Here is a 19,726-nt window from a genome sequence, read left to right as displayed (position 1 = left end):
CCCAATATCTGAGCTCTGAAAAGGAGTAGGCTAACTGCCAGACTCAGGGAAGGAATGGATCCAGATGATCCATAGCCTTCCCAGTTTGCCAACACATCTCCAAACCACAGAGAAGAGTAGGCCAACCCTGTAGTTGGCATTCTCTATTTTCCTTCCACTGAGAGAGAAATGGCCTTACATCAAAGGGATTCTGGGGCATCTTCTGTGTCCCAGTTGGGAAAATCTACTCTGCAATCTCCTACTGCTGCTTACCTTGTATATGGTAGGATCCTGTAGGAGTGTTAGTGAGACTTTGCAAGGAAGTGGTCTAGTACAGAAAATCAGGACCCTGGTCAGCTCCCCGTGGAGGCAGCTCCAAGGAAGCTCCCACTGAGTAGGAGTGCCAAATGTATGTGGCCTTGGAAAAACGTTTGGACAGAACTGAGGAAGGCACAGCCTTGAACCTGCTTTCAAGCAGATGCTACAAGGTGTCAGGAGCTCGTCCTACACTCGAGTAGGACCCTGGTAGACACACATGCCTGACTGCCATATTCTCTCCCTCCTGGTTGTTCGTTCGGGAGCTTCAAAAGCTTTCTTCAACCTGAACATCACAGCGACCGATGCCAACAGACATCGGCACACTTAGGGATCCGTAGAGTCTTCGCAGCTTGCGTAATGCACCTCAGCAGCTCAGCATTTGGCTAATCTAGTTTTTTTACATATAAACACACACGGAGCACTGCAACATGGCTCCCTCTCTCTCTAGCATCAGACAGCAAAGAGAAAGAACAAAGGACAATAGTTCCACTTCACGGAACACAGTAACGCAAACATCCTGTCTCTGTCACTTCCCACTTTGTGGAGTCAAAACATACACCGTCATGTGAAAGACAACAATCCCATGACTGCAATCATGGAGCAGGAATTCTAACACAAGGAACTCTTGTTTCCTGCTTGGCAGGGGGTTGGACTTGATGGCCCTTGTGGTCTCTTCCAACTCTATGATTCTATGATTCTAAGTCCTCAACTGGAGCACTTGAGAAAGGCTAGACCCATTTTGGGGCAAATGGGAGGACCACTGGCCACTCTCTAATCTAAGTCTTGTAATTACAACCTACTGATACACTATTACGCAGGCAAATGAAATAAACTGGATAACCACTAGGCATTCGGGGGGGAGTGGCATCCTGGTTATGGAATAGACTTTTTGGAAATGTTCACTTGGCTCCATTTTTATTATCTTTTCAGTACCAGGCAAATATAATCCTTATTCACCCATTATTTTGTTTCATAATTTATGTTAGTTTTAAACTGAGTTTCATACTGTGTTTCAGTTTAAAAAAAATACTGTTTTTTATGATGGTTTATATTGTATTTTAATGTTGTGAGTTGCCCAGACAACTTCTGTTATGGGTTAGCTATATAAATATAGCAAGCAAGCAAGTAAATAAATAAATATACATATATTTCTGCTTCCTTACCCAATCAGCAAATGAATGCAATTACATATGATTACAAAGTTTTAAGTAGTTTTAAAAATGCACAAGGCAGACATACTAAATTAAAATGAGCAACAAATATTTGCAGTTGTCCACACCACACTTTCCTTAATGAGGCGGCAATTTATCTAGGAGAAGGAAAAAGTCTGATCCGCAACATCTTATCAGAGGGGAGTAACAAAGTTATTGGGCCGTCTTGGCTGGATCTAGACACATCAAAAAAACATTTCAGTTAAACGCATAAACTTTGTATGAGAAATCGGGTTGGCAAAAACAAAACTCCAAAGCGCCATCTGGTGCCACAGTGTTATAATGCATATACAACGCATATAAAGCGCTTTTTCTTTGCCAATGTAGCTGAGTCCCTTGTCATGCCTTGACCACTTGGGAATTATATTGCTCTCCCTGAAAACATAACTAACAAAGATGGGCATTCCTACCTCCTCAGCAACTTTCCATAGTTCTTCATCAGTCCACTGTCCATAAGGGTCCAAGTTCTTTCGAAAAGATCCAGAAAATATGAACACTTTCTGTGGAAGTAGAACAAAACAATTTTTTTAAAAAACCTGTTAGCAGAATTTATGTGGAAGAGCTAAGGCTATAGCTGATAAAACAGCCATTTTCTGTTCCTCTTCAAACATGACTTTGGCTGATTAACATCCTATTCCCTTTTAAATGTGTTAGTGGGAGCAGGTGGGGGACGGGTATGGGGTCGCAGCTCTCTTCTCGCTTTCAGGCTGAGGAAACCAGCCCACAGACAGCTTTCCGGGTCATGTGGCCAGCATGACTAAACTGCTTCTGGCACAACAGAACACGGTTATGGAAGCCAGATCACACAGAAATGCCATTTACCTTCCCACCACAGCTGTACCTATTTATCTACTTGCACTGGCATGCTTTTGAACTGCTAGGTTGGCAGGAGCTGGGACAGAGCAACGGGAGCTCACCCTGTCGCGGGGATTCGAACCACCAACCTTCCGATCGGAAGCCCAAGAAGCTCAGTGGTTTAGACCACAGCGCCACCCTATTATACCACCTACCTGACTGGGTTGTTGGGTAGCTCCCAACAAAATACAGGAAAATATAGGAAAAACACATCAAACACTAAAAACCTCCCCTTCAGCTATCTTTTAAAATTCAGATAGCTATTTATCTGTCTGACATCTGCTGGGAGGGTGTTCCACAGGGCGGGTGCCACTACCGAAAAGGCCCTCTGCCTGGTTCCCTGTAACCTCACCTCTCGCAATGAGGAAACCACTGCATTGCACCAAATCATATCCTTGGTTCTATTTATTTTCCCTGATATTTTTGCCTTTGCTGTTCTCCAGGACCCCTTCCAAACAGCAAGTACTGCTCAAAATTGCCCCAAACTATCTTGTTCCATAATACAGGGAGCGGAAACTGTGGCTCCAGATATTGTCGGAATTCAGCTCCCACCAGTCCCAGCCAGGAAGGCCAACAATCAGTAATGATGGGACCTGGAGTTTGGCAACATCTGGAAGGCGACGAGTCCCTGCCCCTGAAATAAGTGAAACAAAACTCCTGCATAATAACAAGAATGTGATAGGCTTTCTGTGAGGAAAGCGGTAACAATAATCCATTAGCGCAGGAGTCTTGCACAACTGAAGTTATGGTGTGCATTTTTCTGTTTGCTGCTTCCTGTTTCCTGTCACGGTAGGTAGGGAAGTAGAGGAGATGCATTTTTATATTCGAATGTTATGCTTTATCTTCCCACATCCTGCTCCTAATTCCTACTGAAGCCAGTGAGATTGTTGTCTGTCAGTGAAGCTAAAGCTGTTTCCCTGCTTCTCCCATGGTGAGAAATTGACACCTCTTAGTCACACACAGGAAACTGTGTCTTGGGGGGAGGCGGAGAACGACACAGTCCAAATTCAATATTTGCTTAATCTCTTTAAGCAGTGTGAGAGACTTTGTATCACTCCTGCCAGGAATGATTTATTCCGCTTCAGATGACAGTAACTCTTTCACAACTGCTCTGAGAAGGCGAGGAGAATGTGACACTTTCTGCGTCACCGAAGGCCCTTGGCAGATCTTTCTCTCAGAGAAAGTAGCTTTCGCTGCGACTTCCCCTCCATTGTGCCCGCTGAATAAACACTGCCTATTGGAAAGCCTGAAAGGTGATCGTTTCCCCTCTTCCTCATCCCTTTTACATTACTAATGAAACAAGTAACAAAGACTATTTCAGTTCGTATAGGAACTGGCCTGGACATAACAGCTACAACCATCTAGAACAGGGGTCAGCAACCTAGTGCCTTCAAACACACAGGTGCCCACAAAGGCCTTCCCTTGACATCCACGGGAAATTAGGCCTGAAAGCATTTTATTGTAACCAGCAGAAGAGGTTGCAGAGTGTTCTGGGTTGTGGGGTTTTGTGGAGGCCACAAAAGTTTCTCCACTTTGCAAATGTGCTGACAGCTCCCCAAAAGTGAGTGACCTCTTATCTGCAATGTAAAAGCTCGCCTATGCTTTGTATTTCCATGCAATGCAATTGATGATCCAATGAGTTTGGCTATGTGAGTAAAAATGAAAGAAGTTAGGTCATGTGAATGATGGCATAGCTGACTCCTTCGGATAATTCATGCAGGGTTTATTACGATGACATTCTTGGCTCTGCTTGTACATGTGAAAACCAATAGTTTGGGACTGGGGTATCTAAAGGTCCTTTAATAGAATCCCCTTCACCCAAGGGACTAAATATATGAGGCATTATTAGCATGCCATAAGCCTCCATGGCTTGGGGGATGGGAAGCAAAGCAAGACCTTCTGTTCTGTGACACTAGGTTGTGAAACGCCATCCCTAAATACATTTAGTTGGTCTCCTCTCTCTCTCAACTTTATGGAGTTTGAGAGCACCATATTTTCCAATCTAGCTTTTATTTTGATTTGAAGTCTTTTATCTCCCCTGTTGATTAAGCTGCAGCTGTTATACTCTTTTCATGATTTTATTCAATATCACTGTTTTATTGTATTTAAACTATTTGTATTGTATTTGAATTGTTTTTATTGTAAGTTGTTTTGTGGGCCCTTTCTAGGCCCAAGAATCAGCATACAGTGGTACCTCTGATTACTAATGCTTCTGGTTACAAACACTTCAGGTTACGAGCTTTGCTAACCCGGAAGTAGCTGCTCCTGGTTGCGAACTCTGCCCCAGGATGCGAACAGAAATTGTGTGCCAGAGGCGCTTGCGCAATGGGAGGCCCCATTAGCAAAAGTGCACCTCAGGATAAGAACGGTTTCAGCTTAAGAATGTACCTCCAGAACAAATTAAGTGGCACCTCGGGTTAAGTACTTAATTGGTTCCGTATGTCCGTTCTTAAGCTAAAATTGTTCTTAACCTGAAGCACCAATTTAGCTAATGGGGCCTCCTGCTGCTGCCGCACCACGATTTCTGTTCTCATCCTGAAGCAAAGTTCTTAACCCAAGATACTATTTCTGGGTTAGCGAAGTCTGTAACCTGAAGCATCTGTAACCTGAAGCGTATGTAACCCGAGATACCACTGTATAAATAAGCATATACATAAATATAAAAGATTAAAAAATTAATTTGTGAATCTGACTAAGGGCAGATTCATAACTGTACTTGCCATACCCAAACGTGTCAATTTTGGCATGTCTCATGGTCATTATCAAACGTATCGAGTACATATGGGCTTGTTTGCAGTAACACACTTATCATCCAACCCTAAGTGTGTTTACAGGTCTTATTCTCCAGGATGCCTGCATGGGATTGCAGCCTTAGACTAATGCTCCAGAATTGCTGTCAATTCAGGAGTTACCTGGGAGTAAGTCCCAGTTTACTCCACCAGAACTATTCTGCAGAACATGCTTAGAAATCTAGAAACTGCAGAAGGTACTGTGTGTTGTTTAGTTAGCAATAACTATATCAGGTTCTTTCTCTCTCTTTCAGCAGGTATATTTTTCCCTGGGATGAGAAAAATAACTTCCCTAAGGCAGGGAATGTACATTTCTGCTTTTGTTTTCTTATGTGGGGCAGTGGTTTCTTAAAGATGGCGGTGTTATCTGATTTGGGATTAGCTTCTTTAAGATTACTGGGTGTGGTGGCACAAAGGCAAGGGACGAAGCTATGTCTGGCAAACCTCTGTTTACACTTGGTTTGCTGCATATTAAAATAAGGAATTTAAATATTTTGAACTCCTGTGGTGGCAAAGAAAACAGAAGTGAACAAACCAGTTTTCAGTAGCGAAAGGTACCTTCACGGCACAGGTGATACTTCTACACAAAATGCTGCCCACACTAGGTTTTCACGTGCCAATTGAGCTGACTTCCCTAGGAATGCTGCTTCGTTTTGTAAAGTAATTTTCAGAATTTATTTCCTTTAGTTTCTTAATCCGGCCAAATATTTAACTGACATCACACCCTTCAGATCAAAATCCATTAATGAGATACAAGGAAGGGGAAAAAATGAGGAAACTGGAAACTTTACATGCAAACATGTATATATTGCATAAGGAAACTGCAAATATGGAACAGGATACAACTCCTGTTGGGTTAATATAGCTGCTGTCACCTCCATCCTATTCAGACACTATGAGCAACTCTCCCCTATCATAGCATCCATTGTATAGAGTACATTCATTGTGGGAACAGGGTATTTGATTTTAATATACTAGCATTTGAGTGGAAATCAAATCTGTGTGTGCTTTTCTTGTGGTCAGAGCTTTTAAAGATCTCTAGATGAATCTGGCAGCCCAAATGACTTCTCTCATCCCTTTTCAGTGTTGTTGCAGCCTCCTGAATGCAACATACATTGGCCTCACGGAGTCATCAGTGGACACTGTCATTTAGCTGTCAAATATGGAGAACACTGAACAGGAACACTACATAACTGGAAATTACAGGTCTTTTGGGATCTGATCTCAACATAGACCAAACATCCCTTGGACACACTGACTCCTATGGGCATCGATGAAAGCATAAGCCAAGAAGTATATTGCAGGATTGATGCCTTACAGGAAGCAATCTAAATACTGGTCCCTTGCCCAACATTTAGAGTTGTTATTGATCTCCCTAGGAGTTCTGCTCATGGGTATAGGTCAGCAGATGCTTCAGCTCATTGTAATGCTGACTTTTTGTTGCTGTCTTGTTTCCTGCTGGATTTCCTACATTGCAACTGTTCTTGTCACAGGATATATGAATACTATGCAACTGTAATTAAAAGCAGCAACTGTCTATAGGGAGGGAGTTCTTGGTTTGCAGGCGGGTTTTGTTCTTGTTTTTATTATGTAGTTTGTGTTTTTTTTTATCTTGCATTTTTACTTTGTGAACTACCCTGTTTAATAATTTTTTAAAAAAACTATACTTCATTTCAACCTTACTTATCACCTCTGTAAACTAATACAGTGGTACCTCGGGTTAAGTACTTAATTCGTTCCAGAGGTCTGTTCTTAACCTGAAACTGTTCTTAACCTGAAGCACCACTTTACCTAATGGGGCCTCCTGCTGCCGCCGTGCCACCGGAGCTAATAGGGTCTCCCACCACTGCACAATTTCTGTTCTCATCCTGAAGCAAAGTTCTTAACCTGAGGTACTATTTCTGGGTTAGCGGAGTCTGTAACCTGAAGCGTATGTAACCTGAGGTACCACTGTACATGAATGTGGCCTGAACCTACATATGTTTATCCAGGTCCCATTTAGTTCCCATCTTAACATACATAAATTTACAACCTAATGAGAGGGAGGAGAGTAAGAAGAGGCAGCCCAAGTGTCATAGGCAAGATGGCCAGGTTGCTCGCATACAACACCAATCTTGGCTCGACTGCACTGGCTGCCAATTCGTTCCTGGGCCCAAATCAAAGTGCTGGTTTTGACCTATAAAGCCTTAAACGACCCAGGACCCCAATACCTCAAGGACTGCCTCACTCCATATGAACCAATCCAGACACTACGGTCATAATCTGAGGCCCTTCTTCATGCCCACAGGAGCTCCTGGGAGTGACAACATGAGAACAGGCCTTTTCTGCAGTGACTCCTCATTTGTGTTACAGATAGGTAGCCGTGTTGGTCTGCCATAGTCAAAATAAAAAAATTCATTCCAGTAGCACCTTAAAGACCAACTAAGTTAGTTCTTGGTATGAGCTTTTGTGTGCATGCACACTTCTTCAGATACACAGGGTGTATCTGAGGAAGTGTGCATGCACACGTAAGCTCATACCAAGAACTAACTTAGTTGGTCCTCATTTGTGGAATGCCTTCCCCAGGGAGCAGTTACAGATAGGTACCCGTGTTGGTCTGCCATAGTCAAAATAAAAAAATTCCTTCCAGTAGCACCTTAAAGACCAACTAAGTTAGTTCTGTGTATCTGAAGAAGTGTGCATGCATACGAAAGCTCATACCAAGAACTAACTTAGTTGGTCTTTAAGGTGCTACTGGAAGGAATTTTTTTATTTTCCCAGGGAGGTTCAGCTGACAAATTCATTATACTCCTATAGGTGCCAGGCAAAAGCATTCCTCTTCAACCAGGCTTGGGCTGATTAACATCCTATACCCTTTTAAATGTGATTGTGGGAGGGGAATTAATTGTTTTGTTTTGATGTTCTCATTGTGTATTTTTTTGCTGTGAACTGCCCTGAGATCTACAGGTAGGTGAAGGGCAGCATAATTTTTTGATGATGATGAAGAAGAAGAAGAAAAGGAAAAGGACATGGGTTGATTGCTCAGCTAGCAAAACTGGAATATAAAAATTTAACTTGGGTAACCCATTTAAAAACAGGTTGGAGCAAGGGGGTTTAGTAACGCAGAGTACAGTGGTACCTCGGGTTAAGTACTTAATTCGTTCCAGAGGTCTGTACTGTTCTTAACCTGAAGCACCACTTTAGCTAATGGGGCCTGCCGCTGCCACCGTGCCGCCGGAGCGCAATTTCTGTTCTCATCCTGAAGCAAAGTTCTTAACCTGAAGCACTATTTCTGGGTTAGCGGAGTCTGTAACCTGAAGCGTATGTAACCTGAGGTACCACTGTAGAAGGTACTACAAGTTCAACTTCTTGCTAATGCTAGCAAGCCACACATACCCTAAACTGCATTCTTTGATGCTTATAATTGTATCCAATTGGAGTAAGCATTGTCTTGCCACTTGCTCTTCTCAAAGTTTCCCTTTCCCCATTTCACATTATTTTCTAATAGGAGGAAGATGGACCACTAAGAACAATGCTTAGTGTTGCCATGAGACTCCTTTTTCCTTCCTGACAAGGATTTTGTGTCTTTTACAGGCAGTAACACAAGAGGGCCACTAAATTGCAACAGTACTCCATTTTTTACATATTGAAAGTAGACAGGTATGAAGTACATTTAAGTGATATGAGTAGACTGCGGTTCCAGGAAAGTCAGAACAATTCTGAGGCACACAATATTGTCAGTTCCCAGTTCTTTTTAGACACACTGACTGAACTCTAATGCCTTGAAGTGTCGGAGGGCTAATGCCTGCCACTGAGAAGAAATTTATGTTATGTGGAAGTAATTTCCTGGGAGAGCCTAGTGAGGTTTCTTGAAATCCTTCCTGAATGGTTGACCGCTGCAATTAACAGAGTTAGAGGCAGGTCACCTAACGAATTCAACCACCTTCATGATCCAGTGTAAGAAAGCTCCGTGAAGGAAAGAAACCACTGAGAGTAAGCAAGGAAAAACTTATTATTTTTTAAAATGAAATAGTGAACTGGGGGACAGGATGTTACATTTGAGCGTAGCCTCCAGAGTTTTAACAATAAATTTGCATCTCTTCCAGGGAACAGGGAAAGAGCAAACAAATATTAAAATTTGGTTAGAAGCAGCACAAAAGGCTTTCTTTGTTCTGTTGCTTACTTTTGAAAGTGCAGCAGGGGAGGTAGTAGACACACCAATTTATCAGTAACTGAGAACCTTGGAGGAATTACTTTAAATTTCTTGGCAAGTGTTGAATGTGACTATGTTAAGCCAGTTATCATTAGTAAGAAATGAACAGGTATGTTAGCCTGAGCACAGAGCAAACACTTCAGTATTTTTATCGAAGACTGGGTTCAAACGCAGTGTTCCACACAAAAAGTTTGTCATGGAAATGACCAGACTCTGGACTTAAGTGGCCCCTGAGACCTGTGGCGTTGAACCATTTAGAAACAATGACCTCAGCACTAGTAAATTCAAGAGATATGTAAGTAGTAAGTGGACAATTGCCAAGAAAGTCTACCACAGTCACACTTGGCTTCCAAAGAGGAGTTTAAAAAAAAAGGAAGGGATTGGTAAAAAGGAAGTTGAATAGGAAAGTCAAGATGGTGAAATCTCCCCAGAATGATTGAGGGTGGGTATTCAAAACCACAATAATAGCAGCTTAACTGGAATGCAGACCAGGAGAGGTACCACCCAGGCCAAGAAGATACTCTACCAGCTATTAAGAAGCTAACAGAAGCGAGAAGACTTCCTTCAGAAAATGGAATACTTGCCCATATAAGGAACACAAACTTGGGCAAAAGGAATGCAAGCAGACAATAAGGGATGCAAAAAATAATAATGATAAAAGCATTAACAACAATATTTAAACATTATTTAAATACATTTGAAGCAGGAAACAGGCCGTGGAGGCAGACAGACCTTGGAAGGACAAGGGAGATGTGCTAAAGAAGGAAAAGGCAATTGCTGAATTAATCCTTTATTACAATTTCATTGATCTTTGAACCTGATTAACTTTCTTAAGAAAGGCGTATAAGGAACTGAAGTAAATAGCGGTGATAGGAAATTAAGGTGTGGGCCTGTCTGACAAGCTAAAAATAACACCTTGCTGGGTCCAGATAGCATCCACTCAAGAGTTCTTACAAAACTCAGCTATGAAGTAGCTAATCTTTTAACATAATTCCACCAATGTCTTGGGTAAACAAATACATTTTTACTTCATGATAGAAGCCCCATATTGTGAGGGTTATCCTTGCATCCAGGGGGAGGGAATTCCATCACTAGGGTGCCACTACAGAGAAGGCCCTGCAAACAGGGAAGACAAGAATGCACACACGTTCTGTCCTACTCTTAAGTCTTATATCTATCTGGTCTGGTTTTATTTCTTTTCCACTTTTCTAACTTTAAATTGATTTGATGTTTTGTGCATCAACAAAGTACAATGTTGAGTAGATTGATTTATGTGAAAACTTATTTTACAGGCTACTGTAAATTTACCTGAGGTATTACTCCAAATGCTTTTCTCCACTGCTGCACAGAGACGGTGTTCCAGGAGACATCATCAATTTGAATATCTCCTTCTGTGGTCAAGAGTCTTAAAAAAGCAAAGAGCAGCGTACTTTTCCCTGAGCCAGTTCTTCCTAAAAGACCCACCTGCAATATTTATAAACATAAATTAATGAAGAAACCGCTCTCATAAATTAATCATTTGCGTGCTAGAAATTAACAGAAGAGCAGTTCAGAGAAGAATGTTTTGTGTTGAGATGGGCTTGAAACCATAAATATTAATGTAACAGCAGGAATGTGCACAGCTTCTGATGATATGGTAGAATCTGTCCTTATAACAAGAACATATTTTTGCCCTAGTTTTGCTACCTTCCCCTTGGCATCAAAATTGGGCAAACGTCCAGTCATATGAACCACAGTTCATTCATAGTTCATAGTTCAGACCAGTGCTATTTTACTAGATAAAGAAGAGCCGGAACTCACCATGAACACCTCCCTTTTTCTCTTATAATGGCAATGGTGCCCACCTGAGAGGTGCCAGAACTGAGTTCTGGTGAGTTCTGGCTGGGAAAAAAAAACCTGCTTCCAACCAAAACTGGAAACTCATTTATTTTATTTTATTTTATTATTATTTTTGAAACTCATTTCTGCAAATATTGTATGCTATTCTGGCACCAAAGTGCCAGCCAGGAGCTTTATCTATCTAAATGATGTTTCTATATAAGTTATTGATTTCCAATAAAATCATTCTGCACTGGCTCCCGGTGGAGTACAGGGTCAGATTTAAGGTGCTTGTTTTGACCTTTAAAGCCCTTCACGGCCTAGGACCCTCGTACCTACGGAACAGCCTCTCCTGGTATGCCCCACGGAGGACTTTAAGGTCCATAAATAGCAACACCCTAGAGGTCCCGGGCCCTAAGGAAGTCAGATTAGCCTTAACCAGAGCCAGGGCCTTTTCAACACTGGCTCCGACCTGGTGGAACGCTGTGTCTCATGAGACCAGGGCCCTGCGGGATCTGATTTCTTTCTGCAGGGCCTGTAAGACAGAGTTGTTCCACCTGGCCTTTGGCTTAGAATCAGTTTGATCCCCCCCCCCTCTTTCTTTCTCCTTTCTCCTCCTGTGAAGAGGCTGCATCCTAATGTTTTAATGTTGTATTTTAATCTTGTTTTTTAAATTGTGTTTTAATCAACTTGTTTTTATCATTGGTTGTTAGCCACCCTGAGCCCGGTCTTGGCTGGGGAGGGCAGGGTATAAATAAAAATTACTATTACTATTACTATTATTCATAGTGTCATAGGAGAATATCCAGTAGGGGTGTCTCACTCAGACTTCTGCTTACAGAACAGTCCCCTGTATGCCCCCAAATATGCTATAGAGGGTTGAGGGACAGCAGGGGGGAGGGCAGGCAAGAGAACCCCATTGTATCTGCAGGTGTGATGTTGTATCTCACCCACAATGTTTTCAATTTCAATTTGATATTGTGTAACTAGCACACTACCCTATATTTTTCTTTTCTATGTGCAAACCTATATTCATGAGCAAGACTTCCCACCGGACAAGCAGAGAAACAAAGAGACAGTGAAAGCAGGTAAATGTACAGAAATAGGAAATAAAATGTATTTTCTGGATATTTTACCCATCCTCCATGTTTTTACAGCAAATTCTCATTAACTCTGCGCTTTTTCTATGCTCAGCATTTCTAGAAACTGTGGGTTCCTTTTCCAAATACCCAGCCAATGGGCTTTCCCTCTGTTCCTGCACAACTCACTGCATATTAAAATAATGCGAATAATTATTGTGAAATGTTCCTACATGATTTACTGCATATTAAAATAACTTGAATATTTATTGTGACGTGCTTCAGGTTAGTAATCAAGTATTACTTTTCTTTTAGGAATAATGGTGGCACTTGCTTGACAGCGGATTAACTAAAATGAGTTTAATTGAAAACATTCTTACCCTTTGTCCTGGACTTATTGAAAAGGAAATATTTTCGAGTATGGCCAGTCCTCCATCTATGTACTTGGCCGTGAGATTCTTCACTGTCATTTGCCCCCCAGATGGCCAGACAGTCTTTTCCTTTGCATGCCTATTCTCAATTATGAGGGTGCGTGAAAGCTCTCCATTTTTCAAAGACGGTGCAGTTTTGGATTCTTCTGTTGGCATATCAATAAACTTAAATACTCGGCTCACTGACCGCATCTGAAAACCAGACCAAGAACCACTGAAGTCATTTTTTGAAACATCTTTTTTTTTTTCCACGCATAGCTTGGCAGAGAAGCAGACAAACTTCACCCTACTGAGTTTGATGTCAACAAATCAATCTTTACTTTGTAGTGTATAAATTGTGAGGACAAAGTACTTGGTTCTCTGACACTATATATATATATATATATATATATATATATATATATATATATATATTCCCTATTAATTGTATGTGATAGTGTTAAGATGAGCAGCGGGAGCCTGCTTCTGCCACAGTTAATTCGTTAGCAGGGCTATTCTTAAAAAGAGTTTCTGAAAGACAGTTATTAGTTTATCCTGACCTTTCAGCTCTTAGGACAACAATGGGACTTTTTCACCATGGGAAAGCAAACTTCATGATAAAGAATCTTTGTGCGTTAATGGTGGGAAAGTACTGCAAGTCTTTGTGGTTAACTGGTTGTTTTTCTGCTTGTGTGGCTGTCATGCAGTCAGACTTCGGAAAACACTGTTCCTAAGTCCTGATTGGCACTTTCGATTCATTTACTTTGGTCAGAAAGTTCAAAGAAAGGCCACTCAGTGATCCCTATGTTGCTCATACTACTTCTGAGTTGTTGCAAGCAAAAAGAATAAAAGAAAAACTTTATTCAAATAAATGAGCTGTGAATGGCTTGCTCATTAACTAGCACTAACTGGTAAATGAAAAGATAGAATGTAGCCGGGACAAAACCAATCATGTGATGACTGAAATTGTGACTCTGAAGAAGGCAAGAAAGGGAAGAAGCCTTGTTCCCTTTCTATTAAAAAAAAAAAAGCTGATTTAATGAAGCTAGGGGAGTGGCAAGAAATAACTAATGTGAATCGAATTTAAAAGGGAAAGGAGTTCAAGAAAGTGTTTTGTTTCCCCCCTGAAAGAGACACATCTGAAGTCACGGGAGAACAGTAAAGCCTCTCCTCTTCCCAGGAGGGGAGGAGTTGTGAACGGGAGACGATTCCCGCGTCATGCAGGGGGCGCTCCGCCCCCTGCTTCAACTCCAGGGCTGGCGCATCACGCCCCTCCCCGGTTGGGCACCCAATAGGGAAGCTCGGCGGGGGCGGGCTTGCTGCTCAAACGCAGCCGCGCCAGCCATCCCCACCATTGCGCACACATTTTCTTCGAGTCACAGGGGAGAACAGTAACATTACTGCTGAAAAGAAAAGAAAGCTGAAGCTGAAGCAAGATCCATGTACATCCAATATCCAGACAGCAAAGGCATGATATAAAATATGACAAATAATAGCAGAAATGCATTTGCAAACACATTTCTAAAGTAAGCAATTAAAGTCACTGGTCTATCATGCAAAGCCAGTTTATTCTTATGAAAAGAATAAACTTCAGTAAGCCTCAGGCTTCTGTCAGAGTTGTCTCACTTACAGAATTATAAGGGAAGAGATAATCTAGTTTGTATATGTACCTTGGGAGAAAAGCGATGATAAACCTAGACAGCATCTTAAAAAGCAGACACACCACCTTGCCGACAAAGGTCCATATAGTTAAAGCTATGGTTTTCCCAGTAGTGATGTATGGAAGTGAGAGATGGACCATAAAGAAGGCTGATCGCCGAAGAATTGATGCTTTTCAATTATGGTGCTGGAGGAGACTCTTGAGAGTCCCGTGGACTGAAAGAAGATCAAACCTATCCATTCTGAAGGAAATCAGCCCTGAGTGCTCACTGGAAGGACAGATCCTCAAGCTGATGCTCCAATACACCTCATGAGAAGAGAAGACTCCCTGGAAAAGACCCTGATGCTGGGAAAGATGGAGGGCACAAGGAGAAGGAGACGACAGAGGACGAGATGGTTGGACAGTGTTCTCGAAGCTACTAACATGAGTTTGAACAAACTGTGGGAGGCAGTGGAGGACAGGCGTGCCTGGCGTGCTCTGGTCCATGGGGTCACGAAGAGTCGGACACGACTAAACAACAACAACAATATGTACCTTGGGGGACAGGAGTTTCTCATCTGTCATGTATTTCTTGTGCTATACTCTGACGTGGTGTTTAGTGGAGTCCTGCTCTGCTTATGTAACTCCTTGTGTGATGATGCAGAGGGGGGAAGCAATGTCCCAAAGCAAAAGTATGCACACCAAAACTGCCCTTAAAAACTGGTGGAGAAAGGTCAGAGGTCAGCTGAGACCAAGCGAGAGGAATGGGCAGCAGGTTTGAATGAGTGATGTGTGTTTTTTAAATTGAGGGAATAATTATAACATTCAAAGTACAAAGACAATGTACACAACATCTCTGTGGCATGGAAACATCTGCCTAGCTCCAAATCCTTTGCAACAAATTTTGCATCAACCATTTTTCACTACAACGCTATATTTCCAGTTCATCACCCTAACATTTTGTAATTGATGAGGAATCCAATATAGCCCACATATTATGCATTTTTTTCTTTATTCTTGCTTGAAATTATGCAGCACTTTTAACAAATTCTTTGTAAGGACTAATCATCACACCTGAAAATATCATTTGAGTAATTAACTGCAGAGGCCCAGAGGATGTCCTATGTCAAAAAAGACATGCATAAGATTTTACAGGGCATTTAGATACTTCCTCATGAGCTCATGGAATCTGAAAGCAAAAATCCAAATGAAAATGTTCATGGGGGAAATAATTAATTCCTTTTTTCTCCCCAGAAGCTATGTAGATCTGTGAATGGCCAAGACCATTAAATGAGATAGACAGCAACAGTGGAGTAATTTGATGACAAAGGCTGTAGCATATTATGCACTTCTAGTAGATTTTTCCTGAAATTAATATTTAGTGTTCTGTATTAATATTCAGTACCCTTCAGCCAATGTGATAGTCCTCTTTCTGAACACCATTTGAGTCTGCAATTTGAGAAGTCTCCCTGCTGGCATGCAATCTAGGAGTGCCAGAAGCAAGTAGCAATTGCAATGGTAGGGTGGCAATTTGAAAAAAAAAACGGAAAGGAAAAAAATGCTAATGTAACAGATGCTTGGAAAGGGGTGGTAGGTGGGGAGGAAAGTAACAGTGGAAAAAATGTTGTCATCAGAATTATTGGGGCAAAGCTATGAAATAGAACATATCATTATGCAATACAGATCTGCAAAATATGCAGCTGTAATGTTATAAAGATTTCTAAAGGAGATAAGTGGAAACATAAAATAAATAAACAGCAAGAGTGTTGGCTGAAGCCAAAATTATGAGGGCTGAACAATGGAAAGTGTGTACTAAACTGACAAAAAAAGAAGGGTTAAGTAAATGTTTGCCATAACAAAAAGAGAGAGAAAATAATGGAGAGCCATTGAAAGAGCTTCACAGCCCAAGATTGGGCCTCTAGAAGAACTATACCCAATGATAACTGAATTATGGGTGAATTATTAGCAAATATTTACAAGTACAAGCATATTTATAACTGTACACTCTACAGCCAAAGTAATACATTTTATGAACATGTAAAAATCAAAATGAAATCTCATTTTCAATTAATTCTCATGGTTCTTACCAGACTGTCTACATCTATACTTGAGTTCACGGCCCACTGCAAGGTTCCCATAATATTCATGGCTAGTGTAAGAATAATGCCAACTGTTCCTTCCCCGTTACCTGCAAGTACAAAGACACATTTTAAAAACCTGTAGGTAGAGGGGCAGTTACATAAGTGATGCAATAATAGATCCATGCCCTAATACAAAAGGTGAGAAATGCACAGATTAGTACTGTAAGGAGGAACAAGCTAAGCCAAAATGCACTATAGTACAGTATGAGGCACTGATAAGGGATGGATGAACCAGTCTAAATTTGGTTCACAACAACTGCACATGCGACCAGTAGATAGTCTGTTCCAGATCTCAGGAGGTTATTTTTTTTAAGTACAGTACAGTGATACCTCGGGCTAAGAACTTAATTCGTTCTGGAGGTCCGTTCTTAACCTGAAACTGTTCTTAACCTGAGGTACCACTTTAGCTAATGGGGTCTTCGGCCGCCGCCGTGCAATTTCTGTTATTATCCTGAAGCAAAGTTCTTAACCATTTCTGGGTTAGCGGAGTCTGTAACCTGAAGCGTCTGTAACCTGAAGCGTCTGTAACCCGAGGTACCACTGTATGCACTTTTTTTTAAAAGAAAGACCTCTAGAAAGGTGAATGCATTACAAATTAGCTGCAAAGCTCCTGGGAGGATATGACATGATGGCATGCTGTCCCTCCTTTGGAATTTATATGGAAAGCTTCCCTCGCCTCCCTCTTAAATAAAACTGAGGGAGGGATTATGCAACATCACATCCAGACCTTCCAGGGGGTTTTGCAGCCCTGTCTGCAGGTCATCTGCCTTTCCAGCAGTTCCAAGCTGTTGGAATTTAAAGTGGTACTTGCTTGTCGAACTTAATCCATTCCATGAGTCTGTTCGACTCCCAAAACAGTTCGAAAACCAAGGCGTGGCTTCCGATTGGCTGCAGGAGCTTCCTGCACTCAATTGGAAGTGGTGTTGGATGTTTGGCTTCCAAAAAAACATTTGCAAACTGGAACACTCACTTCCAGCTTTGCGGTGTTTGGGAGCCAAGTCGTTTGACTACCAAGGTACCACTGTATAAGGAAATGAAAGGAAAGGCAGCCCTTGAATGACCTTATGGAATTCAGATGGAGTTTGAATCCCGAAGTATAGTGGTACCTCAGGTTACATACGCTTCAGGTTACATACGCTTCAGGTTAAAAACTCCGCTAACCCAGAAATATTACCTCAGGTTAAGAACTTTGCTTCAGGATGAGAACAGATGAAAACGGTGGTGGTGCAGCGGCAGCAGGAGGCCCCATTAGCTAAACTGGTCTTCAGGTTAAGAACAGTTTCAGGTTAAGAACGGACCTCCAGAACGAATTAAATACTTAACCCGAGGTACCACTGTAAACCTTGTCCAACCTGCACATTAATTGGTGGGTGACAAATTTGGCAAGTTCACTTTGGAATGAAGACCACCCCAGTTTCCATGAGCATCTCTAGCACAGATGCCAACCTACTTTAGCTGTCTGTGGGCAATGCACTGGACCAAGGCTGTGGAAACTCAGACCGAGGAGCCTAATGTTCTGTCTGGAGTTCAGGGTTCTTTCCAAGCTTTGTCTCTTCCCAAGACACACAACTCACTGGCTCTGCTCCACACCACTTTCTAATTCTTTTGCGAATGTGACCCTGAACTGCGATAACGCCTCTTGCTTGCATGGCTGGAGATGGTGAAGTGTAGAAAAATAATTTCGCACTGCTGGAATGTGGCCTGCTGTACAAAGGTGAAAATCACTTCCATTGGTCAAGCCCACTTCTGTTTCTTGACCCCAGCACATCAGATGTTAAAAGGCCTTTAGGACGTGTGGACAGTATTATGGAGACTGGAAGAAGTACTGGATGCAACCTAGTTAAGGTCTGAATATGCAGCAAAACTTCTTTTTTAACCTCATTTTAGTATAGAAAGCAAAGCTACGTACCTGTAGTTAAAATAGAAACAAAGGTCACAATGGTGAAGAAGACAACAAAAATCATTTCTATCCTCATCTGGAACCAACGTAATGTAGACAGATAAAGGAACCAGTTCGCCGTGTGCAAGTTCAGGGCTTTATGAAATAACGTCTCGAAATAAGGTTGCCGTCCGAAAGCTCTGAGTGTCCAAAGCCCCTTTAAGCTTGTAACAAGATGTGTGAAAATTGGACTTCTTGCTATAAACAATGCAAATTGAAAATAATAAGAGTTTTAGTACTTTCCAGAAATGAACTGGGTCTTTTTAAAAAACAACAACAACACAAAGATAACAAATACATTTTCCATTAGGCATATTCTTGCCTTCTTTTATAGCACTACATCATGTCAAAGAACATTCAGAACAGCATTTCACAGATTGCGAATATCTATTCTCCATTCTTTGATATCAGTCTGTATATATCTGCAAGTGCTACATGTTGTGTGGTTGCACGTCAAACAAAATAAAAATCTGCATATCTAATTTGCTTATTCTTCAAGGGTTCCTAGTATCTTGGTGCCATTTGTCATCTTTCACCTAGCCCTGTGCCCTTTAAAGGCTCAATTGGATCAACGGGCTTAAATGCTGACCACGTGATTTTGGCTGCCGTGAGTAAAAGTGAGTTTCTTGAAACCAAATTCAAGGAGCTCAACTGATCCGTTTGAATCTCCAAAGCTTTTAGAAGCATCCTTCAAAGTTTGCTTCTATGCAAGAAAAATAGTAAGCTAGTGTTATGTAGAGTTAACCTCTCCAGCAGTTTATTTTCCATAAAGGAAAGTGACCCCCTTTATGAAACAACAGGTGTCTTATTTGTCAACTGCTCAGCACAATGCCAGGCTCTTCTTTTTCTGCAGGATAACCTCTTATACACAGATATGCCCCCAGGCTTCAAGAAAAACCTCTGCCCTTCAGAATCTGCCTCTCTAGGCACAGTTCTCCTACTAGGGCAGGGTTGGGGTACCTATGGCTCTCTAGAAGTTGTTAGACTTAAAAGATTATGAAAATGGTAGCTCAGAAAGATCTTCAGAGCAACAGCTTCCCATCTCCATACTACACACTGCTTTTTGAGATGCATAAGACATCTCAAAGGCACTGGGCTTAGGTCACAATAGTAAGGAGCAGCAAAACCCTACTAATAACAATGCACAAATTATGAATAAATCCAAAAGCTACTAAATGGACAAATTTAAGGAATTTTGGATTTACTAAAATGGTAAGGATGTTGAACGTTCCTAACCAGCTTGCCTCCCTAATAAAAAGTAAGTTGTCTCTCGATACATATCCATTCCATATGCCAAATCTCGTAACACTCTGTTGTGCTGCAGTTATGCTCATAACATTTCCCCCTCTGCAAAGC

At 41.5% G+C, this 19,726-nt stretch overlaps 1 protein-coding gene across 6 annotated transcripts in view; it reads right to left on the bottom strand.

Annotated features, from left to right (window-relative positions):
- CFTR (CF transmembrane conductance regulator) overlaps window positions 1-19,726 on the bottom strand; it is a 91,920-nt gene that overhangs the window by 10,869 nt on the left and 61,325 nt on the right. For all 6 annotated transcript variants that reach the window (XR_014516576.1, XR_014516577.1, XR_014516578.1 and 3 more), the window contains exons 20-24: window positions 18,341-18,568; window positions 16,378-16,478; window positions 12,622-12,864; window positions 10,653-10,808; window positions 1,919-2,008 (exon numbers count right to left, since the gene is read on the bottom strand). Coding sequence is in view for 3 of the 6 variants with exons in the window: in XM_083463296.1 (XP_083319422.1) it covers window positions 1,919-2,008; window positions 10,653-10,808; window positions 12,622-12,864; window positions 16,378-16,478; window positions 18,341-18,568 (818 nt within the window). In the remaining 3 variants the exon portion in view is untranslated. The remainder of the gene's footprint in view (window positions 1-1,918; window positions 2,009-10,652; window positions 10,809-12,621; window positions 12,865-16,377; window positions 16,479-18,340; window positions 18,569-19,726) is intronic.

This window comes from Podarcis liolepis (assembly GCF_965112155.1).
Source record: "Podarcis liolepis genome assembly, chromosome: 10".
Classification (NCBI taxonomy): domain Eukaryota; kingdom Metazoa; phylum Chordata; class Lepidosauria; order Squamata; family Lacertidae; genus Podarcis; species Podarcis liolepis.
The sequence above is the reverse complement of the archived record's forward strand: the minus strand, read 5'-3'. Positions and strand labels throughout refer to the sequence as shown.